Source organism: Marmota monax, unplaced genomic scaffold (genome assembly GCF_021218885.2).
Source record: "Marmota monax isolate L192 unplaced genomic scaffold, Marmota_monax_Labrador192_F-V1.1 WCK01_AAM20220418_F8-fsc00654, whole genome shotgun sequence".
NCBI lineage: Eukaryota > Metazoa > Chordata > Mammalia > Rodentia > Sciuridae > Marmota > Marmota monax.
Genome location: NW_026692297.1, coordinates 746 through 28,678, shown reverse-complemented (window position 1 = coordinate 28,678; position 27,933 = coordinate 746). Strand labels below are relative to the sequence as shown.

The following is a 27,933-nucleotide window of genomic DNA, read 5'->3' as shown; positions in this document are numbered from 1 at the left end:
TACATATGTATATATTTTTTCTTGTTTATTTAAAGTCTCTGAATCATCAACATAAGAAATTTTACCTACATAAGTAAGAAATTTTCACAAAGCAGAATGACAGATAAAACATACATATTCTTGTTTGTAATTTCTTTGTATTTATTTTAGATCTTTTTGAAGCTTTAAAGCCTGAGTATGTGGCACCGCTGATCCTTTGGCTTTGCCATGAGAGTTGTGAGGAAAATGGTGGTTTGTTTGAGGTATTCTGAAACTTGCTGTTTTTTCCTAAAGCAATATTTGTGTAATTAAATATAAAAAAGGATTTTAAAATTAGTGTTTTTCAAATGCTTACATTTGTACAATCTGCACTGGTTGACGTAACTTGAATATTTTAAAATATTATGTTTATGTTACTAAGGTACAAGTGTCCTTTTGGAAAAAGTAACATCAGCTTTATAAATTATGTTTTTTCATAGTTCTCCATTTCTAATAGTCTTACCAAATGAAAATATGGCTAGTATGATTTGTTTAGTCAAATATAGAACATTTCATTGATTTAAGAAGACATTCAGCTTCTTAAAATGGAAAGATAGAGCTTGAGGTTTAGAGTCACCTGGATCAGATTTTGAATTCTTATTCTGGTAATCACTGACTTGCTGGAATATTGTATAAATTAACCTTCCTGAGCTTTAGTTTTCTTGAAGTTTATTGTGGTACCTTGTGTTAGTTTTCTGCCACTGTGACAAAATACCTGAGAAATCAACTTGAAGGAGGGAAGATTAATTTTGGTTCAGGGTTCAATCCATAGTCATTTGGCCCTATTGCTTTGGTCCTTTCACAAGGCAGAACATGATGATGGGGAGCATGTGATGGATAGAGTTGTTCACTTCATAGCAGCTGGGAAACTGAGAAAAAGGGGCCAGGAGCAAGATACACTCTTCAAGGATGTTCCCACAGTGACCTACTTCCTCCAACTAGGCCCTACTTCCTGAAGTTCCCACCACCTCCCAATAGCACCACCAGCTGGGACCAGGTCTTTAACACATGAGCCTTTGGGGGACATTCCAGATCCAAACTATAATTAACTATAAATAATTGTAAACCTTTAACATTGTGTCTAGTATATAACAGCCTTCCCCAGAATTTTATTTATTAATCTGTATCAGGAATTTAGTTTGGCTATGATAGATCAATAAATACAACTTACTATTTGTTTTAAACTTTAAAAGAAAACTTTTCTGTTTTCCCCATTCCCTTTTTAAGCTGATGTATGTATTATGATTACTCATTTGAGTTTAATCTTTTTTCTTAGCCTGAAGTTTTATATATTAGAACCTTCTTCCTTCCATTTTTTGATTGTCTATAATAAACCTGTGGTATGTACAATACTGTGGCATCCAAAACATTTTTTGGTAGAAAAAGAATCTGGCTCAGTTTGAAGGGAATACTATCTTATTAGCCTGCTTCATTTGAATAAAAAGCTTATGAGTAAATTAAAGGAGAAAAATAAAATAGCCTTCATTTAGCTAAACAGAGATATATGCCTCCACCTTTCTAATCACACCCATTGAATGTGAATTGTGAAAATCAGAAGTGGAAGGAAATTTACAAATCTAATTTTACAGAATAGGAAAACTTAATAATATCAAGCCATCTGGAGTTTAAAATTTATCCTGACCCTCTTTTATCTAAGGAATTTTAAAAATTACTTAACTTTGAAAATTATATTAACTCTGTAAACAAAAATGTATATTCTCTGAAAAGTTTAACTATATTGGAACATATATACAGGAAAATAAAAATCACCACATTATCACTACGCAGAGAGAACTATATTTGTATGTATTTCCTTCCAGTCTGTTTTTAGATGTGTATTTTAAACACACATCCAAAGTCATGTAGACAATTAGGATCATGCTGAGGATAAAATTTTATGTTGTTATTTTCATTTACTCTATTGTGAACATTTTTAGTGAGGAACATTTGACATGCCTGATTGATAAAATATGATAAGAAGTGGGTGTAATATTCTGACTTAAACTACCACTTTGTTTGCAAAATTCTGATAGATACCTAGAGTGGTAGATAAAGATTTTGGTTCAGCAGGTGCAGTTGTTTCTAGCATCTCAGAAGAACTTGTTGCTAACATCACTCCCAGAGTATGATAAAAGGTGATATCTCTTACCTGTTATCAAAACCACTGCTGATTTATGTACTCTTAATTACATCAAGATTCATCAGATATATAAAAGACATGGGCATATTAATATAAAGGCAAAAGATGATGAAAAGTTACATCCTTATGCCTAGAGCCACCAAGATGTGTGCTGTCTCCTTATACATTTTTTTTCCTACCACCTGCATGTAGAATTTGAATATGAAGTTTTACCACAGTGTAGTTGTGTTTGAAAACATGCTGGATTTTCTTTATATCAGACATTTTTTCCCTTTAGGATTTTCCTGAATCTCTAAAAACATAGATATATAAAATTTATCTTTCTGTGTGGCAGTTGGTATTTGGTGATTTGCCTTATCTCTAAATAAAGATGTTTTACTAACATGAATATATGTAATTCATTAAGTCAAATACTCTATGGGCTTTGAATTTATTTAATTTATTTTTTTTAGTTCACTGGTTCTTTCTAGAAGGACATTTATTTTGAGACTATAATGTGTACAATTTACATTGTATAAATTTCACAGTAACCACATAAACTATGTGTTGTTATCCTTATTTTACAGATGGTGAAATTTGTGTTTCAGGAGGCCAAATGATTTGACCAGGGTTACATAGCTAGTCAGTAGAAGATATGGTATCAAGCCTTGGCCTCTTACTTCATAGTCTTTTTTTTCCTACTACATTGTGTTACTTTTGATATTAGGAACAGTGTAAATTCATGGGACCAGTAGACTTTTGTAGAGCCATATTATTTTTATTCATTGTCATCTAGCATTCTATTATACCTAGTAAGATTGCTGCCTTTATTTTAAATTAAAAAATTCTACTAGTGATTATACATTATATAATATAATATAATGTTTCTCCCTCTTTTTTGCTAGGTTGGAGCAGGATGGATTGGAAAATGTAAGTCTCTCAGTTTTGGTTTGCCATTGGTTATTTCCATATCTTTAAATCTGCATTTCCATTACAACCAGGTAATAAGCATATTGTCAAGTGCCTAATCACTAGATTTAGTGCACACATATTCAGACTTGAATATTGTTATACAGCAGATCTTCTAAAACATGACAATTGTCCTGCAGGGCTCTGTACTTTCGAAAGTCTGTTCATTCTGTAGGCAACCCTTATTTAGGACTTTTTCCTGTCTTATTCCTTCATTTAGCAAAGTCTGTCTTTATATTTGTATTTATCCTCCAACATCTCTGGCATCCCTTGCTGTTTCAGCAGAGAAGTGAGTGGGAGGGAGAGACGATTTTGAAAACATGGGAGGAGCCTATTCTAGATGGCATAGCTAGCAAGTTCTCCAATTCTTTCATGTAATTATTTCCTTCCTCTAGCATAAAATATCGGGAGAGTGAGAAATCACATTGGACAACTTTGCAACATTGGTCAATAAATTGCAACTGATATGGGAATTGTTTTCCTTCTCTTCAATAGTAAATTCATTTAGTATCATCAGTGCTCTTCTGTCCCATCTCTTAAACCTAATTATAGTTGCTTTATAGAATTAAAAAATTGTGAAAATTCTAATACCTTGTTTTCAGTTGGCTGTTGGTATCAAAATTAATCACACGATTAATTGAGTTACTTAAAAGGTTGCTGTCACTGGAGGGCGTTGGTACAATGTATTGTAAATTATTAATATTTTTAGCATTAATGACTGCTCTGTCCAGTTGTTAAAGTTCCTCAAGCATTTGAGTGTCTTTTGAAAAAACACCCACTTATGATAGGAAAATGAGTGCTTCAGTAAAAGTTCTATCAATAGGAAAAATTCAAAAGCAGGCATTTCTAGATTTCCCAGTACTTATTAAATTATTAAGTCTTAAATTTAATAATTATCAAGTGCCCCCTTGTAATCCCAGGTACCCAAGAGCCTGAGTTGAGAGAATTTCAAGTTCAGGCCAGCCTGGGAAGCCTAGCAAAACCCTGTCTCAAAATAAAATTGAAAAGGGCTGACGATATAACACAGTGATAAAGCTCTTGCCTAGTGTGCATAAGGCTCTGGATTCAATTCGGGTGGTGGGGGGAGACAGTCATCAAAAACAGTCTGATCATTATGCTTAAATAAGGTAGCCAGTGTATTTATTCTTCTGGATTTTTAAAAGGAAACAATGTTAAAAATTCTCCTAATGGAATTGATGCAGAACTTATGTTTTCTGTAAATCTGTGCAGTTTAGTTGACTTCTTGTCGAAATGGAAGGAGGGCAAAAGAAGGATAAAGAGAATTATATGTGGCTATCTGATATACTGATTTTTTGTTAACTAAAATCTTTGGCATGTTACCACCACTAGTTTTCTATTTACTATCCAACACGTTCTATTCTGTTAATCTTCATTTTATATACAAGAAGAGTTACGTATCTTTACTTGAGTCATCTGTGGTTATGAGGTAAGTCTTTTGGTGCAATTATTTTGTAATTTAGTTTTCAGATTCAGCATGAGATTCTACCTTTAGTAGTGCCTGGCACAGTCAAAGGAGAAAATTTTTATTCAAAACAATTTTTTTTAGTTGACATTTTCCTGATGGGTGTTTTAGGAAAAAGGCATTTTAATGCTCATAGTAAAATTCTACAAAGTGGAACACTTTTTTTCTGAATTTCCTTTTTCTTGAAGTTAAAAATTTAAGGGGCTTTTACACATTTTACTTTCTGTTTTCCTCCTAAATTATGTGCTCAGTAACTTGTTTTTCTTTTTTTTTTTTTTTTCCTATAATTAGTACGCTGGGAGCGGACCCTTGGAGCCATTGCAAGACAGAAGAATCAGCCAATGACTCCTGAGGCAGTGAAGGCTAACTGGGAGAAGATCTGTGACTTTGATAATGCCAGCAAGCCTCAGAATATCCAAGGTAAAGAGAATCCCAAGCCATTTAACCTTGGTTGGGGAACCACAGGCAACAAATATTCTCTCTTATTATATGGAGTGACCTTCTAAAATGTGATGACTTAAACACTTCTATCATGTGTAGTATATTTTCTGCTATAGTTGGTATTAGAACTCTTCATATTTAAGATATTTATGTCCCACTGTCATTTTTTTATAGTCTTGTTTTTTGGCTTATTTGTGGCAGGGGGATGGATGGCACAAGGCATTTATTTATTTGTGTTAAATGCACCTACTTTTTAGCTGATAGTTCATTTAAAAAATCTTGCTTTATCTAGGTACATGCTCCTAGTTTGACCCCATTTTTCTCTATTTCCTCTAAAGTTTATTTAAGCTTAGTTTACTTGGGCTTAGTTCTTTTTCATTTAGAGAATAAAAGAGGCTTTGCTTTAGTGCTTTGTTTTTGCTATTGTTTTTCTCCTTTTCTATCATACTTTGTCTTCCTTTTATCACCTCTACATAATTTTAGTGCTTTCTTAGAAATACTCAAGCCTAGATACTCAGCAGAACCTTTCCAGATAATCTGGGCTACGTTGATCTTTCTGTTAGTTGAACTCCTACCCACTTGAACTTCTAATTAACATCTAATTGTAATGTTGTCCATTGCTTTTTTCCATGATTATATGGTTTCTTAACTGCATGGCAAATTCTTTGAGGCAGAGATTGTATCATATGTAATTCTGTCTGTCTCTCTCTTTTATTTTTTTGTAATTCTAGGTTTTTGGGCATGCTAGACAGTGTTCTACCACTAAGCTGCACCCCAGTCCTATATATAATATTCTTTTGTGCTTGGTGTTATCATAGTGCTGAACTCAGAAGGGATTTAATAAATGCTTATTAACTTGAATTATTTAATCACCTACAACATACCCACAGGAAGAGAGAGCAAAGAAAATTCACATTTTTTCCTAGTAAAAGTTGCATTTGCATATGACATGTGAAATTTAAAAGAGTTTTCTGAGTAAGATTATGAGTCAGGATCATTTTATAGAAAAACATTTTTCCTTTTTCCTCAATAATTTTATATTCCGAGTTGATAGAAGAATATATCTGAAAAAATGACTGCTCAGGTTTTTACTATTTTTTTTTTGTACTGGGGGGTTGAATCCAGGCTTACGTTACCATGGAGCTACATCCACAGTTATTTTTATTTTTTGAGACAGGGTCTCACTGAGTGGCTTACTAGTGAGGCTCTCACTAAGTTGCTGAGGTTGCATCAAACTTGAGATCCTCCTGCCTCAGCCTTCTGAGTTGCTGGGATTCCAGGTGCACCACCATGTGTAGCTTGACTACTGAGCCACATCCCCAGCCCTATTTTGTATTTTATTTAGAAACAGTTGCTTAATGCCTTGCTTTTTGCTGAGGCTGGCTTTGAACTAGCTATTTTCCTGCCTCAGCCTCTTAAGCTTCTGGGATTGTAGGCATGTACCACTGTGCCCAGCTTGGTTTTTGCTTCTTGTTGATACTTTCCTTCCTACATGTACATTCTTGAAATTTTCATTATGCCTTTTCTCAGTCAGATGATAGCATGATTGATATGTCATAAATGGTAGCAATTTTATATTTTTGATATTTGAGATAAATTTTGTTCTGTGAATGTTGCTTATCAATGAAAATAAACAAAAGAAAAAGGAAAAGTTAAAAACATTTCTCTGCCTTTTTGCCTCAAAAGTATTAGACTATTATTAAAAAAAGATGTAATGAAAAAAAGTATAATGAAAAGTCATCTTTTCTGATAAGAGTTGACTTTCCAGAGTACCTATTTTAGTAATTTCAGTTTAGAGATGATTAAACTAAGTCCCAGCAAAACTGACCATTGTTTGAGCTAAGAGTTAATTCAGGTTGTCTATCTCTGAGTGAAGTGCTTTTAGCCTGTACCATGGTACTTTTCAATTAAATCGCCTTCCCTCAAGACAACAGGCTGAATGGGGATGTAGGGAGAGGATTAGGCAAGAAACTTCTTTAGTAGCATGACCTAGAGTAGCAGGTAATGTTGGTCATCTCAGACTTTGTGTTTTGTTTTTCATTTTTGTCAGAGTTTAGTAGGAAACCTATGTCCCAGAGCCTTCAGAATATTTTTAATACGTATATCCACATACATGAACTTCTTTACAACCTTTTAGACCGCAGAACAGCAACTTCCACTTTCTATCTAGAATCACTGTTCATAATGGTGGTTTCCTCTGTCTCTGGAGGTATTTTATTATTATTATTTTTATTTTTTGGTGATTTGAACCCAGGGGTAATTTACCACCAGGCCCTCCCACCTCTGCTTTTTCATTTTTTAAGATTTTGAGACAGAGTCTTGCTAAGTTGCCGAGGATAGCTTTGAACTTGAGATCCTCTGCCTCAAACTTCCAACTCACTGGGATTATAGGTGTGTACCACTGTGCCTGGCAAGAATTTTTAAAACTATCTTTGGACCTGGGGTGGAGGTATTAGCATTCTTCCATCCCAGAGGAAGGGTTGATGGTAGAGAGAGAAGGGAAATCAGTTGTCTTTCCACTAGACACACAGAGATTACATATCTGCTAACATGTATCCTACTTTATGGGTTTAATTATACATTGTACTTATTGCAGGGTGAAGAGAGGGTATAAATCAGTTATCTAGAACAAGCACCTTCCTCCTACACTCCTCATTCTTCTTTTTTTTTTAATATTTTTAGTTGAACACAATACTTTTATTTTATTTGTTTATTTTTATGTGGTTCTGAGGATTGAACCCAGGGCCTCACACATGTGAAGCAAGCACTTTGCCACTGAGCCACAGCCTCAGCCCCTCCTCATTCTTCTTTACCGTAAAATAGCTGAAAGATAATGAAAAGCTCTGAGTCTGTGAAGAGTACATTAGGCTATGCTTTTGGTGTATTTCCAAGTCTTTCACAGTTTTTTCCTACAAAAGTCTAACATCATATATTCAGTTCATGAATAATGAGGAGGTTTTATAGTTGGCAACTGTTATCTAGCTTACTGTTGCATTTTTAGTTACATTTTAAACCAAGCTTCATTTTCTTTATTTTTCTTAATTTTAGAATCAGTTGCAGGTATGATTGAAGTTTTACATAAAATAGATGCAGAAGGAGGAGTTTCAATAAATCATACCAGTCATGCAACATCTACAGCTACTTCAGGATTTGTAAGTGGGGAATGTTGTCTCCTCTGAAACTTGGCCTTCCTTCCTCCTTCTCTTTTTTTTCCTCCCCCCACTGCCCCTTTTATTTTTTTCAGATGCAGTTATTCTCTTTAAGTCTCGAAAGTTTTGCCTAATATTGAAGAGAAACATGGCATAGATACTTTAAAATAGAGAATAGTGATAACACTAGGAATCTAATTTTTAAGTCTGAGAGTGTTCGCAGTGTGTTATTGGGATTTTTACTTTAAAATAGGGGGTCAGCAAAATTTTTGGGGACAGAGCAAATATTTTAGGTATTAGAGCAAATATTTTAAGTGTTAGAGGCCACATACTGTTTTTAACACATAGTATTCTGGTTTTTCTTTTTCTTTCTTTTTTGGCACTGGAATTGAAACCAGGGCCTTGTGCATGCTAAGCACAAACATGCATTCTACCTCTGAGCTATACCACAAGTTCTATTTATTTATATAAGTTTTTTTTTAAAAAAAATATTTATTGTTTAATTGGACACAATATCTTTATTTATTTATTCATTTTTATGTGGTGCTGAGGATTGAGCCCAGGGTCTCACATGTGCTAGGTGAGCACTCCACCGCTGAGCCACAATCCCAGCCCTATATATATATATATATTTTTTTTTTTCATGAGAGTTTTAATAGGGCCCTAAATCATATATATATATATATATATATATATATATATATTTAACCACCTTTTGAAAATGTAAAAACCCTTGTAAACTTCTAGTCCTTGTTTGTTGACTCCTGCTGTAGGATAAAAGTGACTGAAAAATTGGACGTCATTTTTTTATAATATGTGCTTCACATAGTAGTTAGGCATATTATCTGTAAATTGAAAAATCTATCATCCAGTTAGGCAAAAGACATTCCTGGAAAGAAACTTTAGGTTAAATCTCAGTTTAACTGAAAATGTTATTAAGCAATTTAATTTATAAGCATTACGCTATGATTTGCTCATTTGTTTATAGTGAATTCTTTAAAAGAAATATTTAGTTGTAGATGGACACAATATCTTGATTTATCATTTTTATGTGGTGCTGAGGATTGAACCCAGTGCCTCACCTGTGCAAGGCAGGTGCTCTACCACTGAGCTCCAGCACCAGCCCCTACCATGACTTTTATACAGCTGATTTTGTAAAACAGTTCAGTATCCCCTAATTATAACAGATTTCATTCTTTTTTGGATTTTGGTAGCCAGTATTTGCTGAATTAATAAAGTTTCCACTGTCAGAGACAGGAAAATTCAAAATGAGACATAATATGTGTTAGCAAGAAGCAAACAATAAAAAAGTACTTATCTGTAAATGAAGTCTTTTTCTAGGCATTACTTGGTTTTTATGTAAAACATCAAATGTAATGAAATGAATAATGAATAAATATAATGAAATAATTATGTTCCATCAAATTCATTGACATTTGATTAACATCTGTTCAAAGGCAAGGCTAGGTATATAAACAGTTAATAGTTTTAAAATAAAATAGTTTTAAAAGTTAAAATTTCAAAAATTTGACAAAAATACAATGAAAAATAATTTTTTCAACTTTTCTATAGGCTGGAGCTATTGGCTATAAACTCCCTTCATTTTCTTCTGCTTACACGGAAATGGAAACAATTATGTATGCTCTTGGAGTGGGAGCATCTGTCAAAGATCCAAAGGATTTGAAATTTGTTTATGAAGGAAGTTCTGATTTCTCCTGTTTGCCTACCTTTGGAGTTATCATAGCTCAGAAATCTATGATGGGTGGAGGATTAGCAGAGATTCCTGGGCTTTCAGTCAACTTTGCAAAGGTATGCCTAATAAGAAATTTTGTTTGACTTTTCTTCTGTTTCTTTAGATGTTATCTGTAAATGTCACATCCAGTATGCATATGTGTATCTGTATTGTATATATTATATGTATGTGTATGTGTGTGTGTATATATATACATAAAACTATAAAATAATTTATAACAATGGTTAGTTCAGGAATAAAGATTTAGCATAGTTTTTGACTTTTGTGTTTAAGAATAAAAGAGCTAGGCATCATGGTGCATGCCTATAATCCCATCTTCTCAAGAGGCCAAGGCAGGAGGATCATGAGTTCATAGCCAGCCTCAATAACTCAGCAAGGCTCTACGCAACTTAGTGAGATGCTGTCTGTAAATAAAATATAAAGAGGGCTGGGGATGTGGCTCAGTGGTTAAGCCCCCTGGGTTTAATACCTGGTAGCAAAACAAGAAGAATAAAAGAGAGGGAGAATTAGTTTGCTATTTGACCAAGGGTAAATAACTTCTCTAGACTTCAGTTCCTTATCTATAAAATAGATGTGACAGTTTTTATCTCATGATATTAGGTCAAGAAGCAAGCCAAATAGTTTTCTGGTAAAAGAGTATTTGGGGGAGAACAGGTGAAAAAAGGTCCTGAGATAGGTACATACTTGGCTTATATTTGGAACAGCAGAGGGGCCAGTATAGCTGTAAAGTGTATAAGGGGTCACTCTATTCAGGGGCGGCAGAAGAAGAAGGCCTTGTAGTCATTGTAAGGATTTCAGCTTATATTCTGTTTAACATGGGAGGCCAAGGGCAACCCTTTTAAGGATTGCCATGATCCACCTATATTCACTCACAGGTTCAATGCTATTGTGTGGAGAAGAGATTATATGGGAGCCAAGCATAGAAGCTAAGAGATTATATGGGAGCCTATTGTAGTGATCCAAGCAAAAATTCTAGATAGGCGGGGAAAAAAAGAGGAGTCTAGGAGGAAGGTATTTTTCTAGATAATTGATTTATACCCTCTTCACCCTACAATAAGCACAATGTATAATTAAATATGCAATATATTTAACATATATAGTAGTTGCATATGACATTACTGTGTATAATTATACTCACATGTACATATTTATTTTAAGGTGGAGGTAGTCAGGACTTGGTTTTGGATAAGTTACACATTCAACTGAAGATGTAAAAAGGACAGTTGAGTGTAAATCTAAAGTTTGGAGGAAAGGTCTAAATAGGATCTTTGGCATATAGGTGATATGTTAAAACTTGAGAATAGGTAAAATCATCTAATGTGTGAGTTTAAATAGAGAAGAGATCTGAGTTTAGGGCCCTGCAGTGTTCACAGGTAGAAATGATACAGAGAAACTGAAAAAAACCTGAAAGAATGAATAAAATGAACACTTATGAGAAAGCTTTTGAAATAGGATATATTTTAATATTGGAGTAAAGTTAAGGTTGAGCCCAGCAGTAGTTCTTGATTCAGAGCTCTGGAAAGATTTCTGTAACTTTGTTTGAAGATTATCCCATTGCTCATGGGTGTCTCCTCTGAATACACGGGAAACATATTAGAGTATTTGATGAAATTGGGAGGAGGGCCAGAAATATGTGCTGGGCAGTTTGCTGTTTTAGTTATCACCCATGGTGTTTGTAGCACACTGTTCTTCTGTTTGGATAATGCAAGTGCAAAAAATTAAAACAAATATTTCAAAATTCTCCCCTCAGAATTGGAAATCATAAATGGTGGTCATATTCTGTGATAGCCACCTTGCAATTTGAATCCCAGTCTTCCCAATCTTGAGTTATCAGACTATATGACACAGTCAGGCAGGTAGTTCTTCATTTATTTTCCCATCTTTTTTTTTTTCCTTCTGAATTTTGGGGACTGGGAGACTCTCCTACTGCAGTGGAGTGCAGTGATTTGGGTATAAGGATCAAGTTTTGCTTTTCCAACATAAGATGGTTTATTTTGCTTTGTTGCTATTAATTTACACAGTTTCCTTAGTATCTATTCTTCATAGATAATTTATAAAATAATGGTAAAAAGGGAATGTTGACATTGACAGTGCTTGCCTTTGAATATGCCTTAAGGTTTCTTTTTGTGTTTTAGTTGAGTCATTTCTGGTTGGTATGTGTGACCTGAAATTACTTTACTAGCACTGGCCCTTTTGTTCACTTTTGCTCAACAAATACTTACTGGATACCTAATACGTTCCAGGCACTGTTATAAGCACTGGGAAGAAAGCATAGTTTAGTGTCTCATTTTTGGCAAATAATCTATAATTATCAATCAACAAGGATTTGTGCATGCCAAGAAAGAGCATAAATGTATGTTCTTTGCTCCAAAAGTGATGAGTGTCTTCAGATTGGTGACTGATTATTTCTGAGACACATGATTAAGAAGTAGTTCTTAAAAGCCAAACTTAGAGAGATATGATTGGAGCATGTAGACAATAAAATGTCACTTGTGATAAGCAATATCCAGAGCAGAAGCTATGGGACAAAGCAGTTGGCTAATAAAAATTTTGCTCATCTTAACATAGGTTCTTCATGGGGAGCAATACCTGGAGTTATATAAACCTCTTCCTAGATCAGGTGAGTACCTTACACATGAATTCCATAATTTTCTAATTAACATTCCAAACTGTGCCATTGTCTTAAAGAGGAGTGATCCAGAAAAACATAATCAGAAATTACTATGTACTTATAAACCACTGGAGTAGGTTGATGTTAACTAGTATCTATTTTGTTTACTTTAAATTTTGTTCATTAATAGTATTATAATAAATTAACATACAGTACTACCTGTTTTTCTTATGTCATATGAACCATTAAAAATTGAACATTTGTGTTCTAAATTTTAAGATTGTGTGTGTACAATTAGTTGTGATTTCTACAATTATAGTTTTACATTCTTTCTCAGGTATTTATCTTGATACTTATTTTCATAAAGCAAACAATGTTAAAATATATGGATTTTTAAAATTTTTTCCTATTTTCTTTTGGAGAAAATAAAGCCAAGCCTACTTTAATAATCATTTTTTTCTTTCTCAATAAGTTCTTGCTTGTTCACCAAAGTTTTTCTTTTTATTTTTTCATTATAATTTTATATATTTGTTTTTGTTTCTTTTGGTGTTGTCTACTTATATACTGGTCTTACAGCTTGTAAAATTCAAAAAAGGAGTGTTTAACATTTCACATTATATCATGTAGGGATCAGCAAGTAGTTAGAATTTTATTTAAATTTTTTTTTATAAAACTGTATTTTACTAAAAGTCCATGAGATTTTTATTGTTTAAGATGGACTAACTTTATTTTAATGTAAGTATTATAGTATAAAATTTCAAATAGCTTGTTTTCATCTGAAACAGTGCAGAGTTTGTGGTGCTTGTGCATTCATCAAATATCTGTTAGGTACCTAACATTTGCAAGGCGTACTATTTAGGTATTAGGTAATTTTTTGACCTGGTTGCATATCAAAATCACCTTAATTATTACATCATATTACCTTTTATTTTTAGTAAAATATGGATTTGGACTCCACTCCAAATGTGGTATATTGTGGATGATGTGGTGGTATTATCTAGCAGCACAGAACTTTCCTTGTGTTTCTTATGTAGCCAGACTTATGGGTTCATTTGGGAACCATTGTTATAAGTGTAATAGAATGTTCTGTTTTTAAGGATTTTAAAATATGAAGAGAGAGATTAGACATAAGCTCTAAAATGATTACAACTATGTATTGATATGAATAGGAAGGTACAGATAATACTTTTTAAAAATTCTCTTACCTACTTAACCTCAAGTTATGTTTCTCATGAATTTTTTCCTTCTATAGCACATACTGTTTTTTTAAAGAACATATGTATTTTTAATTTGTTTTAATTAATTATACATGACAATACAATGCACTTTGATACATCATAGATAATGGAGTATAATTTTTCATTCTTCTGGTTATACATGATGTAGAATCCCACCGGTTGTATAGTTATATATGTACATATGTACATAGGGTAATAATGTCTGACTCATTCCACTGTCCTTCCTACCCCCATTCCCCCTCTCCTCCCTTCACTTCTCTCTACTAATCTAAAGCAACTCTATTCTTCCCTAGCACCCTGCCCCCATTGTGAATTAGCATCTGCATATCAGACAAAACATTCGGTTTTTTTTTTTTTTTTTTTCTTAGCATGATATTCACCAGCTCCATCCATGTATCAGCAAATGTCATAATTTTATTCTTCTTTAAGGCTGAGTGATATTCCATATATCTCACATTTTAAAATCCATTCATCTGTTGAAGGTCACCTAGGTTGGTTCCATAGTTTAGCTGTTGTGAATTGAGCTGCTATAAACATTGATGTGGCTGTTATCACTGAAATATGCCTATTTTAAGTCCTCTGGGTATAAACCAAGAAGTGGGATAGCTGGATCAAATGATATTACATAGTTTTAAAGTTTACTTTCTAGTAAATGTGAAAACTGAAAATTCAAGATACTTGTGGTTTGGAACCTTTTTAAACTATAGAAAACCAAGAACATGGCTACTATATGGTTGTCTATTCATACAACATACCAATTGATGAGGCATGGGGTCATAGGCATCAGATGTTTAATGTTATCATCTCTTACTTGCTAATTTGTTAACTGCTATGGTACTATCATTAGCTGACTTATCCCTCATCTTGGTAAAAACATAACCATTAGATAGAGCAGAAGGAACCTGACAAAAACACTATTTTCCTTCACGAATCAGAACATGTCCTATACAGCATGTAGTGGTCTCTAGAGTCTCTGAGTTCAGAGTTTTATCTTTATTATGTTTTTATATGATGTCTTTCTTAGACATTTCTTTCTCAGTATGACTTCTATTATTAGTGCAAAACAATACATTATTTCATGCAGAAGGTGAGACTGATAATGTTACCAGCCTTGATTCTCTAACAGAATATATAACCATCAAATCTCAGTATACGTAAAATTACTTTTGAACAGTTAAGCATTAAATAAATATAATTATTATGACAGATTTCCAAAACAGAATTTCAGATAGTTGTGGTTTAATTGTTAGTATACATTGAACCTTTTACTCCTAAATATTCTTTAACTAGATTTTTACCAATTTATAAAATGATATGTACTCAAAATAGAAAATTTGGAAACTAAAGAAAGGTAGATTAAGGAATCAGTTGTCTGGAATTATTCACTTTTAATATTTATTAGGTATTCATTATGTACCAGGCATTCTGTTAAGTGTTAGTAATGTAACTATGGAAAAAAATGTCATCCTTGCTTATGCAGAGCTTAGAGTCTGTCTAGTAGACAATAGGCATTGGTAAACATTGTAAAATACTTTATAAATGGTAGGAGTGCACAAGGGAAAATCTTTAACCTGCAACTTAACTTGGGGTTGGGGAAATCTTGGTGGAAATGAACTCTGAGCTGAGATCTGAAGGTTGAATTAGGATTTAACATTGTAAAGAGGAGATTGAAAAATAATTTAAGGCCAAGGGAGAAATACTATGTGTAGAGGTTTGGAAGTGAGAAAAAGCATTGGTAGTTTAAGGGAACTGAAAATAGTTCAAAAAAGTTGGGGAGAGTAGCAAGATTATGAGAGTAGAGAGCTAAGAAGGATCTTGGAAGGTCCCAAAAGTCAGATTAAGAAGTTTGAATTTCGTTATAAAGGCAATAAGTAGCTACTGAAGGACTTTAAACCAGAGAGTATATGAGCAGATTTGGATTTCGGGAAGCATTACTCTGGCTTGTCTTTGTAATGCTTCACATTCCTTTAATCATCTATCACATCCAGATAGTTACCAAATTATTTGAGTCTCTATCTTAAATACATCTAGAATTCTTCTGTTTCTGTCTACGTCTGCTCCCAATTTTTCAACTTTGTTCTCTCACCTTCTGATTTCTCTTTACCTCTGCTGTTTTTTCCCATAGGCCCATCCACCTCACTGAAGCCAAAATTATATTTCTAAAATGCAAATGTGTTTGTGGCTTCCTTATTTGAAACCCCAAATGACTATCCCTAGACATCAGGATGAAGTTAGAAATTTTTAGTATGACCTGGCTTCTACTAATCTCTGAATACTCAAATCTTATCATATGCTTATTTTCTGTGAGTCAAGGATGATGCTCAAGTTTGTGGTTTGGCAGTTGGATGGTTCATTCCATTTCTTCATAAAGAACAAAAGAGAAAAGCAGGTTTTAAGAAGAAAAACCTGAGGATTTCACTCTTGAATAATGATTATCAGAACATAACCAGTTAAATGAGAGAATAGGGAGTCTTAGAGTAATTAGAAGGAAATAAAAGGTGTGATGACGCTACATCGAGTACAACCATAGAAATGTAAAGTTGTGCTGCAGTATACAATGAATCAAAATGCATTCTGCTGTCATATGTACCTAATTAAAATAAATTAATTAATTTAAAAAAAACTAATGGAGATTTGAGAAGGAATGGGATAAATGGTATTGGTGCTCAACAGATGGGGATGACAGACCAGGAAGAGTTGTTGACATTGGAAGTGGTAACTTTTTAAATATCTAATTTATTAGAAGTGTTAATGTTTCAAATTTAGAGATTCAGGCATTATGAATTATTAATGTCAAATTTTATTTCTAATGAGTTCAGGAATATTACTTCAAATCATAATTTTTGAGTTTTGTTGAAATTACAGTAGAAACTATATTGTTATTTCATGTTTTAATGTAATAATTTATGGTCTTTAGAATAGTCTACTTATTTATTTTACTTTTCATTTTAGGAAAATTAAAATGTGAAGCAGTTGTTGCTGATGTCCTAGATAAAGGATCTGGTGTAGTAATTCTTATGGATGGTAACTCACTTATAGTTCTCATAATAATATTGTTAAATTGGTAACCTTTATATGTAATATAATGCCTACTACAGAAATAGATTAATAAGTTTGTGTTTATTTTCCTGTTTGTAAGAAAGCAAGATTAGCTCTTTAAGAAAAGAGAAAAGGAGGGGGGAAGGAAGTATAATGGGACTAGAGCCAGGGAAGGTGGGGCTTTTTAAAAACAACATAATCAAAGCCTATGAAAAATATGGCTTGAATACAAATCATAGAGGAGAATTATGCTTACTGGAGTATGTTTTTGGCAGAATAAATATTAGCTCTCAATTAATAGGCTGCACTATATATAGTTTTCTTGTGTTAGCTATTTGGAACCTGTAATATATTTGGCCATAGTATCATTCTTCTAAATGATAGACGGATTCCTATGCTTGTGCATTTAAGCTTATAGAACTTGTAATATATTTAAACATCGTAGCCACATTTTATCTTCAGTGAGAAAAAAGAATATAGTAGTTCAATAAATGTTGAAATAGTAGTAGTTCAACATGCCAAAGACACATTGCCTGAAATTTATTTTAAAGTTCAAGTAGAAGAGAAATATTTATTGTCAAAGACTGAAGAACAGGGGAACATTTGATATTGCTTGATATTTTGAATATAGGCCTTCTTGTTTTGTCATATATTGGAGGTTATGCAGATGCTCCTTTATTTATCATAGGATTACATGACAAATCCATTGTTAAGTTATTCCCATTTACTTTCTCTTTTACATTCTATGCTTCTTTTGAGTGCTTTGGCAGAAAGTTTGAACGTCTGAACGTGTTTACTTGCATTTTCTAGTGCAATTGTTTGAAACTTTTGTGATAGAAAAAAATTAAAATATGAATGGCAGTTGGGGAGGTTTAGGAAGTGAAAAAAACTGCTATTTCATAGTTGAGAAAAGATTTGAGAAACTTTTCTTTTAGAGACTGGTTTTAAATGCATTCAAATGAGAGCTTTGAAGTCCAAGCTAGATGATTGTAACTTTTGGAACCCTTTCATAATTGGATTTTATTTTTGGAATTTAATGGAATTGTGAACATCTTGGTTAATAAGTTATGTTTTTTTGGTGACTTTTTTTCCCTTTTGTTTACAGTCTATTCTTATTCTGGGAAGGAACTTATATGCTATAATCAGTTCTCTCTCTTTCTGGTTGGTTCTGGAGGCTTTGGAGGCAAACGGACATCAGAAAAACTCAAGGTAAGGGATGGCTTTGTTTTATTGACACATATTTGTATATCTTTATGGGTACATAATAGTAACTCAACACATATAGATATTATATAATCATCAAACCAGGATAATAAGTGTTTGCATCTCTTCAAACATTCATTATTTTTATGTTTGAAATTTCATACTCTTCTAGTTATTTTGAAATATATCAGATTATTTTAAACCTACAGTTACTCTACTGTGCTAAAGAAGAACCAGAACTAATTCTTGCACTGTTTCGTTGACCTTGAATAAACTTCTTTTCATTGTCCCTCCCTATACTGCCTTTCCACTTTTTTTTTTTAAATTCTTCGTAGTTGTAGATGGACAGCATGCCCTTATTTTGTCTATTTTTATGTGGTGCTAGGGATCCAACCTAGTGCCTCACACGTGCTAGGCAAGCACCGTGCCACTGAGCCACAACCGCAGCCCATGCCTTTCCCATTCTTTAAGTAACCACAATTTCATTGTGTTCTCCTATATGATTGACTTGTTAGTTTCCAGACAGGGGTAAGAAAATGTGGTATTTGTCTTTCTGTGTCTGGCTTATTTTCCTTAACATAATGTCTTCCAGTTTTACCCATTTGGCTGCAAATGATGGGATTTCATTCTTATTGGCTCAATAATATTAGATTTTTGTATCTTTCCCATATTTTCTTTATCCATTCAACCCCTGAAGGGCACTGTAGTTGATCACATTTTTAGCTTTTTTTTTGGTATGTTTTCATCTCCTTTGGCTATATACCCAGTAGTAGAATTGCTGGATCATATTGTAGTTCTATTTTTATTTATTTATTTATTTTTTGGTACTGAGAATTTAACCCAGGGCTGCTTTACCACTGATCTACATCTCCAGTCCTTTTTTAAAAAAATTTAATTTCCAACTTGTTACCTCCTGCTTTAGCCTCTGGAGTCTCTGGAATTCCAGGCCTACTCCAGCATGCTTGGCCTATTTTTTTTTAATTAAAAATAATTTTTTAATAGTTATAGGTGGACAGAATGCCTTTATTTTATTTGTTTATTTTTATGTGGTGCTAAGGATTGAACCCAGTGCCTCACACATGCTAGGCAAGTACTCTTGCCAGCACATTTAAATAGACCCCTTTCTTCACTATATGTTTTTAGCATTTCTGTCAAAAATTGGTTGGTTCTATGAATGTGTAGTAATTTCTATGTGTTCTTTTCTGTTCCATTGGTCGCTGTGTCTGTTTTGTGTCAATACCATGCTGTTTTGGTTACTATAGCTTTGTTGTATGTTTTGAAGTCAGGTATTGAGATGCCTCTGGCACTGTATATTTTGCTCAGAATTGCTTTGGTTATTGTTTGTCTTTTGTGGTCCCAAATGATTTTAGGATTGTTTTTTTCTATTTTTGTGAAGAAAGTCATTGGTAGTTTGATTGGAATTGAATTGAATTGAATCTATAGATTGTTTTGGGTAGTATGCTAATTTTAATAATAATTCTCCAATTAGTGAACATCGAATATCTTTCCATATTTTGGTGTCCTTTATAATTTCTTTCATTAGTGCTTTTTGATATTCATTGTAGAGCTTTTAGTCTGTTTAGATTTTCCATTTCATCTTCAATTTTGGTAGGCTTTATATCTTCCGGAATATATGTCTTCTGAGCTTTATTGTTTTTGAGCTTATAATTGTTTATAGTGGTTTCTTTTGATATTTTGTATTTCTGTGGTATCAGCTGTAATGTTTTAAATTTAAGCTTTTGTTTATTTAGGTCCTTTTTTCTTGGTTAGTCTAGATAAATATTTGTCAGTTTATTCTTTTAAAAAACAACTTTGTTTTATTGATTATTTTTATCTTTTTAGTTTCAATTTCATTTGTTTTCTTCTAATTTTTGGTTTGTTTTGTTCTTCTCTAAGATATTGAAGTGCATTGTTAGGTTATTTGTGATCTATTATATCGATGTAAGGATTTATTACTGTAAACTTCTAAGTACTGCTTTTCTGTATCCCATAGATTTTGATATGTTGTTATTTTCTTTGTTTCTAGAAATATTTTGATTTCCCTTTTATTTTCTTCAACTACTCATTGGTTATTTAGGAACATATTATTTAGCTCCCATGTGTTTGTATTCCTTTCCATTTTTCTCTTTGGTAACTTGTAGTTTCATTTTGTTATGATCTGAGATGTTACATTATATTGTATCAATTATTAAAAATTTATTGAGAATTGACTAAACATTTCCTGTATTGATGAGAAGAATGTGTATCTGTTGCTGTTGGATGAAATGTTCTATAAATGTGTATGAAGACCATTTGCTCTGTATAATATGATTCAACTCAGATATTTTCTTGTTGATTTCTTTGCCTAGGTGATCTGTCCATTGAGGTAGCGAGGTGTTGTTCCCAGCCATTATTGTAACTGAGTCTGTCTCTTTTTAGATACAATAATATTTATTTGACATAATTGATGGTTCCATATGGGGTGCATATATATTAGCAATCATTATATCTTCCTGGTACATTGATCCTTTTATCAATATATAATGATCTTCTTTGTTTCTTTTTAGTTTTTGATTGAAAGTTTGCTGTATCTGATATGAATTTAGCTACACCTGCTCACTTTGTTTCCATCTGCACTTATATCTTTTTCCAACCCTTCACTTTTAATTTATGTGTTATCAATTACCAGTGAAGTGAGTTTCCTGTAACAGCATATAATTGGGTCTTTTTTTTTTTTTTAAGCTCATTAAGCCAGTATAAGTCTTTTCACTGGTGAATTTAACCCTTTTATATTCAAGGTTATTATTGGTAAGTATGAACTTCTTCCTCTAATCTTGTTAATTGTGTACTCTGCTTGTTTTGTGTATTTTTTGTTCCTTTTCACTTCTCATCATTTTTTATTTTTTTAAATATTTATTTATTTATTTATTTTTTTGGTTTTCGGCGGACACAACATCTTTGTATGTGGTGCTGAGGATCGAACCTGGGCCGCACGCTTGCCAGGCGAGTGCACTACCGCTTGAGCCACATCATTTTTTAAAAAATATTTTTTAGTTGTAGATGGTCACAGTATCCTTATTTGTTTATATGGTGCTGAGGATCAAACCCAGGGTCTTAGACGTGCTAGGCAAGCACTCTACTATTGAGCCACAACTTCAGCCCTCATCATTTTTTTTTTGATTTAGTAATTTTCTGTTATGTAGTTTCTCCTCTTTTGTGTTTCTGTCCTTCTAGTGAGTTTTGTATATTCATGAGTGTTCATGATGATAGTTATCATCTGTTTTAGTGAGCTTTTTCGCTGCTGTGTCTAAAACACCCAACTAGGACATTTGTAGAGTAAGATTTTATTTGGTGGCTCAGAGTTTCAGAGGTCTCAGTCCATAGACAGACAGCTCCATTCCTCAGGACTCAAGGTGAGGCAGGAAATCAGTGGAAATGTGGTAGAGGGAAGCAGCTCACATGATGATCAGAAATGTAGAGAGAGAGATCTCCATGAAAAATACACATATATACCCCAAAGTCATGCCCCTCCCCATGCCCATAACTCCTCAAGCAACACCTTTCCTGCCTTCGATTACTGATTAGTTACTAATCTCATCAGGTAATTAATTAACTGGTTGGGTGAAAGCTCCCATAACTCAATCATTTATTCTCTAAATCTTCTTGCATTGTCTCACACATGAGCTTTTGGGGAACACCTCACATGTAAACCATAACATTCCACCTCTGGTCCCCAAAAGCCTGTGATCATCTTACAATGCAAAATACATTTAGTCTATCTCCAAGAGTCCCCACTGTCTCAACAATTCAAGGACTGCCCAAAAGTTCAAGTTCAAAGCCTCCTCTAAGACTCAGAGCAAACTTTCATCATGAGTTCCTGTAAAAAACAAAAGCTATTTACAAGTCTCCAATATATAAAAGTATGGAATAAACATTTCCATGCACAAATATGCATTTGTAGAGGAGGAAAAGTTTATTTGGGGGTTCACAATTTCAGAGGTCTCAGTCCATAGACAGCAGGCTCCATTCTTCAGGGCTTAAGGCGAGGCAGGATATCATGGTGGAAGAAACTTCTCAGAAAAAAGCGATGGGACCAAAGGAAGACCGAAATTCAGCTGGGCAAACAAGTCCTGTAGCTCCACATTTGGCATCTGTGGCACATGGCATGGTGATATTCTGTCCAAATGATTTGTGTAGCTCTGCCCCTGTGGCCTTGTTGGTTGTAGCCCAAGTGGCCTTTCTGTTTTCTCTGTTGATTCCTGCAGCTTTCCTAGATGATGTCCCATGTTACTGGCATTTCTTAATCTTGGAGTCTTCACTGCAGCTTTGGCTTCCTCCTCACATCTCCATGCTTTGTTCTCTCAGGGGCTGCCCACAGGGACTCCCAGGCCTTCCTTTGAAATCTTCATGGAAGCCTCCATGACCCCCAAACTCCAGCTTCCTGTATTTCTGTAGAACCAGAACCATGTGGTTGATGCCAGGGTCTGCAGCCATCTTGAGCAGTAGCCAAGCCTCCAGGGACCCTGGGTGCAGAAGCTTCTGAGTGCTTGGGTAACTGAGCATGTTGAAAAAAAATTCCTAGGTCCCTTTGTTCAAGAAGGGTACTCAACTGGTCTTGTCTGCAGCATATTTTACTTTTACTCCCTTGAGCCTGAGATGGATGTGGTCTTGCCAGCTCCTGAGGTGCCCTCAAGCCATCTTTCTCATTGTCTCTGATCAAAGTCTTTAGCATTTCTTTAGTAGCAGAAATGTCTTTGACAACTGCAACTTCCTTAGCTCCAGTTTTACTCCTGCCTTTCAAGTCCAAGTTTTCAAATATTTCTGCTCTGCTTTCTGCTCCTGAATGTCACAATAAATTTGGCTAAAAGCTGCCAGCAGTATCCATGCTACCGCTTGAATGCTATGCTGTCTAGAAATTTCTTCAAATTAAGAAGTCCATCACTTTTAAAATCACCCTCACAGAAAGTCTCAGAACATGGGCAAAATGTAGATAACTTCTCAGCCAGACATAACATGAATGGCCTTTAGTCCTATTACCACTAATGTCCTCCTTTTCCTCTCAACCCTCTTGAGCCCTGTCTTCACTGTCCATGGTCCTATTGGCATTCTGGTTTTCTGAGCTCCTAATAGAATTCACCATTTATGTGTCCTTACAACAGTATAAAGCATTTCCAGCTTGCACTGCTAAACATCTCAAAATTTTTCCTGCCAATTCTGAAAATCTCCAAATTCTTATAAATTACATGGTCAGGTAAGTCACAGAAATGGTCCCACTCCTGGTGCCAATTTCTGTTTTAGTCAGCTTTTTCACTTCAGTGACTAAAAGACCCAACCAGCACATTTGTAGAGGAGGAAAAGTTTATTTAGGGATTCACAATTTCAGAGGTCTCAATCCATAGACAGCAGGCTCCATTCTTCAGGGCTTAAGGTAAGGCAGGATATCATGGTGGAAGACAGTGGCATTCTTCCTTCTTCTTCTTTCATTCTTCTTCTTTATTCTTCATTCTTTATTCTTATTCTTCATTCTTCTTCTTCATTCTCCTCCTCCTCCCCCCTTCCTCCTCCCTCCTCCCTTCCTCCTCCCTTCCTTCTTCCTTTCTTCTTCCTTCCTTCCTCCTCCTCCCCCTTCCTCCTTTCCCTTCCTCCTCCCTTCCTTCTCCTTTCCTTCTTCCTTCCTTTCTTCTTCCTTCCTTCCTTCTTCCTTCTTCCTTCTTCTTTTTAAATTTTGTATTTCTAGATGGACCACATGCCTTTATTTTATTTTTATGTGGTGCTGAAGATCAAACCCAGTACCTCACACATGTGAGGCAAGTGCTCTGCTACTGAGCTACAGCCTCAGCCCTGGATTTAGTATTCTTGGTTGGCATTTTTTTCCTTTCAGTATTTTGATTATATCCTCCTATTCTGGACTGTAAGGTTTCTGCTGATAAATCTGCTGTAATTCTAATAGGCATTCCCTAAGTGTAACTTGTCACTATTCTCTTTTATTTTGACATTTTGAGCATCTATATCTTTGTGAAGGTCTGTTTTGGTTGAATCAAGTTACTGTCCTTTGAGCTTGATGGATATCCATAACTTTTTTGAAGTTGTGGGAAGTTTTTGGCTGTTATTTTGTGAAATAGGCTTTCTGTGACTTTTTCCTTTTCTTTACCCTCTGGAATTCTTTTTTCTTTTTCCCTCTCATGTTTTATTATCCTAGAGTAGATGTCAGTATAATCTTAAGCAGAATCAAATTTTATTTTCATTGACATAATAATAAACTGTTTCCAGTGATTTCAACATGTTTTTCTGGCTTCAACCTATTTCTCATGGGGAATTTTTTTTTTTTTTTTTTTTTCAATGAATTCCTTTCATGCTTTATCGTTACTTCTATTTTTTAAAATTTATTTATTGTTTTTAGGTATACATGACAGTAGAGTATATTTTGACATATTATACATACATAGTGTGCAACCCATTACAATTGTGATCCCAATCTTGTATAGTTACACTGGTTGTGTATTCATATATGACCATAGGAAAGTTATGTTTGATTCGTTCTACTGTCTTTCTTATTCCTGTTCTGCGTTCCCTTCATTCTCCTTTGTCTAATCCTATGAACTTCTGTTCTTCCCCTCCTGACCCTCCCTTGTTATGGGTTAGCATTCACATATCAGAGAGAACATTTGACAGAACTGAATTATTTCACTTAGCAGGATATTCTCCAGTTCCATCCATTTACCAACAAATGCATAATTCCATTGTTCTTTGTGGCTGATTTATTTATTAATTTGAATTAGTTTCTCCTTTAACTATTCTTCTAATGTAGTTCCTCCCTTTGGTAGTCTTGAGTTTTATTTTTCATTCTTTTTTATCAAATATTTTGTTGGGTAGGTTTTGCAGTACTTGCTTTTCTAGTTATGGATTCTTTTAACTTTTTTTTTTAAGTATTTTTTTTAGTTGTCAGTGGACTTTATTTATTTATATGTGGTTCTGAGAATTGAACCCAGTGCCTCACACATGCTAGGCAAGTGCTCTACCACTGAGCCACAATCCCAGCCCAACTTTTATTTATTTTTGAAGATTTTGATTTCATCCTCAAATCTGAAGTTTTATTTTGCTGGGTATAGTATTCTTGGCTGGCATCCATTTTCTTTCAGAGCTTGGTATATATTATTCCAAGACCTCCTAGCTTTGAGTGTCTGGGTTGAGAAATTGGCTGAGATCCTGATTGATTTCCCTCTAAATATTACCTTGTTGCTGTTCTCTGAAAGTCTATAAAATTTTATTAAAATTTATTAAAATTTATGTTAGGCATCTTCATAATAATGTGCCTTGGGTGTGAGTCTGTTCTAATTTTATATATTTGGAGTCCTGTAAGCCTCCTGAATTTAGTTTTCCATTTCATTCTTAAGGTATGGGAAATTTTCTGATATTATTACAGTGAAAAGATTGTGCATTCTTTTGGTTTGTATCTCTGAACCTTCATCTATCCAGATACATCTTGGATTTTTCATGTTATCCCATAATTATTGAAAGTTTTGTTCACGGTCTCTTAACATCTTTTCCTCATGGTCAACTTTATTTTCTATATTATATATTTTGCCTTCATTGCCTGAAACTCTCTTCCATGTGGTCTAGTCTATTGGCAATGCTTTCCATTGAATTTTTAATTTGGGTTATTGAGTCCTTCAGTTCGAGGATTTCTGACTGATTCTTGTTCAGGATCTCTATCTCCATGTTGAAATGATCTTTTACTTCTTGTATTTTCTTTCTGATTTCATTTCTTATGACAACCTTCACCTCTAGATTAATTTAACCATGAATTTTTCTGAATTCTGTCTCTGAAATTTCCTCCACTATTGTGTCAATGGATTCTAATGTTGAGGTATTCTGTGTTATTTGGAATGGTTTGTTCTTTCTTTTTCTTTTTTTCAGATTGTTTGTGTGTCTACCAATCTATCTGAATGGATCTGATGCTGTAGAGTTTCTACCTTATGAGTTTATAGTGTCACTCTTTTACTTGTACTTTACAGATTGGTCCAGGACTGGGGGTGGGGAGCCCAATGATAGCAACAATGGATGCAGACAGTATATAGCAGTAGACTAGGTCCTTAGTTCCTGTTTTGATGTTTAGTGTTAATTGGTACTATATTTAAGAATATTGGAATCAGCAGTTTCCATTGTAAAAAAAAAAATAAACAATCATGTATTATGAGGCGAGTCTCTTAGAGATAGCATATTGTTGGGTCTTTTTTAATCCTGTCTGCTACAAAACAAAACAACAATCAAAAAAAAGAAAAAGGAAAAAAGGCTAGAGATGAAAGAGTAACAAATATGAATATGTATAGGAATCCTTAAATCAGTCAGTACACATTCAAATAAAAAAAAGTTCCAATATGGAAACTCCAAATCAAACATGAAAACAGAACTACTACCACAATAAACAAACAAATAACAACAATAAAAATCTTGGTAAAGTGTTAAGAATTTAAGGAGCCCTATTCACTATGGTAGAGAAAATAGTGAGTGTATGTGTTCACTGTCTGTACCTACCTGATTTTCTTTTCATTTCTTCTTGAGGTACGATCTAAGTGCAGGAATATGGGCCATGGGTGGTATGTTCTTCCTTTTTATTGTGTTGCTCACCGTGTTGAAGGTTGGGGTTTAAGACTTCCCAATTTCCTTTGTTGGGAGATTAGTTTGGGCAGGCTAGATTGTAGGCCTAGAGGCAAGGTGGTATGTTAGGGAAGCTGGGTTGATGGAGGGTGGCAAAGCAGTTGGCCACGTCTGGATGGCAGGTGGATCAGGGCCTGCTGCTGGATCCTGGGGGCCAGAAGTGAGGCTGTGTGCTGGACCGGGCAAGTCTGGTGGCAAAGCAGTGTGTGGGGCAAGTTGGGGCCTGGCCATGTTGGAGGCCCAGGTGGTCTGCACCAGGTGGGTCAGGGGTGGGTGCCTAGATCTGAGGGCCTGCCACAAAGCTGCATGTTGGACTGGGTGGGTCTGGTGGTGAAGCAGTGGCCTTGCATGTGGAGCTGTGGGCCTAGTGGGCAGAGTGGTAGGCTGGGTCAGGGGCTGGGAGGGTGTAGGGAAACTGGGGACTGGGGAGATGGAGGGCCCTCGACTAGTACTGGACCTAGTGGGTCACTGGTGGATGCCATACTGGGGAGGAAGCCAGCGACCAGGCTGGTGCCAGGGACCTGGTAGGTGCCAGACAGCCTGGGCAAGCTGGGAGCAAAATGCCCTCATATCCTTGCTTCCAACCTTTTGACCCACAATAGCTGCCCCTGTCAATCCTTGGTAGCAGCAGGTCTTTTGGACCTGGGGAGAGCTAGGCTCTCTTCTAGACTCTCTAACCTGTGTAGTCCCCCGCCCCCGCAAATGTTTCCTTTTTTTTTTTTTAAACCTTTCCACAGGTTTGCTAGGCTTAGATAGGCCTACACAGACCTAGCTGCAAATTCTTGGATCTGGGTTTCCAGTTTCTATAGGCTCCACTGTGCTTCAGTCCAAAGATGGCTTCTGGATTGGCTCTCTGTGAATGATTGATAAACTCCATGGAGAGGTTTTTTATTTTTAGACCTGATTAATTAGTCAAATAGTCTCTGGTTTGACTAGGGCAGACTGCCCCTCCAGTCTCAGGATTTTTTACTCTAAGTCTTTGGGAGACCTAGTATTCCCACTGCTTGAGTTCTGTCTGGATGGCTGAGTTAGGAGAAATGCTGCCCCATTCTGATCTGCCATCTTGCCCCCACTGCCCTCTGGAATTCAAATAATAGAATATTTGTTTGCTTAATGATGTCCCAAAGGTTTTTTTTTTAGAGTTTCTTTGTTATTTTTTAAAAAATATGACCGAGGATCTTTCTTTCTTTTTTTTTAATTTAAAAAAACATTTTAGTTTTATGTTTTCCAATCCTGCTTTTTAAATTAAAAAGATTAAATATGAAAAAAAAAA

General features: G+C 34.7%; 1 protein-coding gene across 3 annotated transcripts; it reads left to right on the top strand.

Moving 5' to 3' along the window:
- The first annotated feature begins 97 nt into the window (after positions 1 to 97).
- On the top strand, positions 98 to 27,933 carry LOC124090528 (peroxisomal multifunctional enzyme type 2-like). Of its 3 annotated transcripts, none has more exons than XM_058578343.1 (9): positions 98 to 242; positions 3,043 to 3,067; positions 4,881 to 5,009; positions 8,079 to 8,182; positions 9,752 to 9,988; positions 12,501 to 12,552; positions 16,734 to 16,805; positions 17,926 to 18,029; positions 20,050 to 20,458. In XM_058578343.1, exons 3-9 carry the CDS (start codon positions 4,931 to 4,933, stop codon positions 20,098 to 20,100), a joined length of 699 nt encoding a protein of 232 aa, XP_058434326.1. In that variant the 5' UTR covers positions 98 to 242; positions 3,043 to 3,067; positions 4,881 to 4,930; the 3' UTR covers positions 20,101 to 20,458. The 3 variants fall into 3 exon arrangements, with proteins under 3 accessions (XP_058434326.1, XP_046297116.1, XP_058434327.1); XM_058578344.1 differs by lacking the exon at positions 20,050 to 20,458 and adding an exon at positions 20,745 to 27,933 and having other exon boundaries at positions 99 to 242; XM_046441160.2 differs by lacking the exon at positions 20,050 to 20,458 and having other exon boundaries at positions 17,926 to 19,690.

Coding starts and splice junctions, on each gene's coding strand:
- LOC124090528 (XM_046441160.2), top strand. CDS start 4,931: ATGACTCCTGAGGCAGTGAAGGCTAACTGGGAGAAGATCTGTGACTTT. Junction 8,183..9,751: donor CTACAGCTACTTCAGGATTT/GTAAGTGGGGAA, acceptor ACTTTTCTATAG/GCTGGAGCTATTGGCTATAA. Junction 16,806..17,925: donor TGTAGTAATTCTTATGGATG/GTAACTCACTTA, acceptor TTTTGTTTACAG/TCTATTCTTATTCTGGGAAG.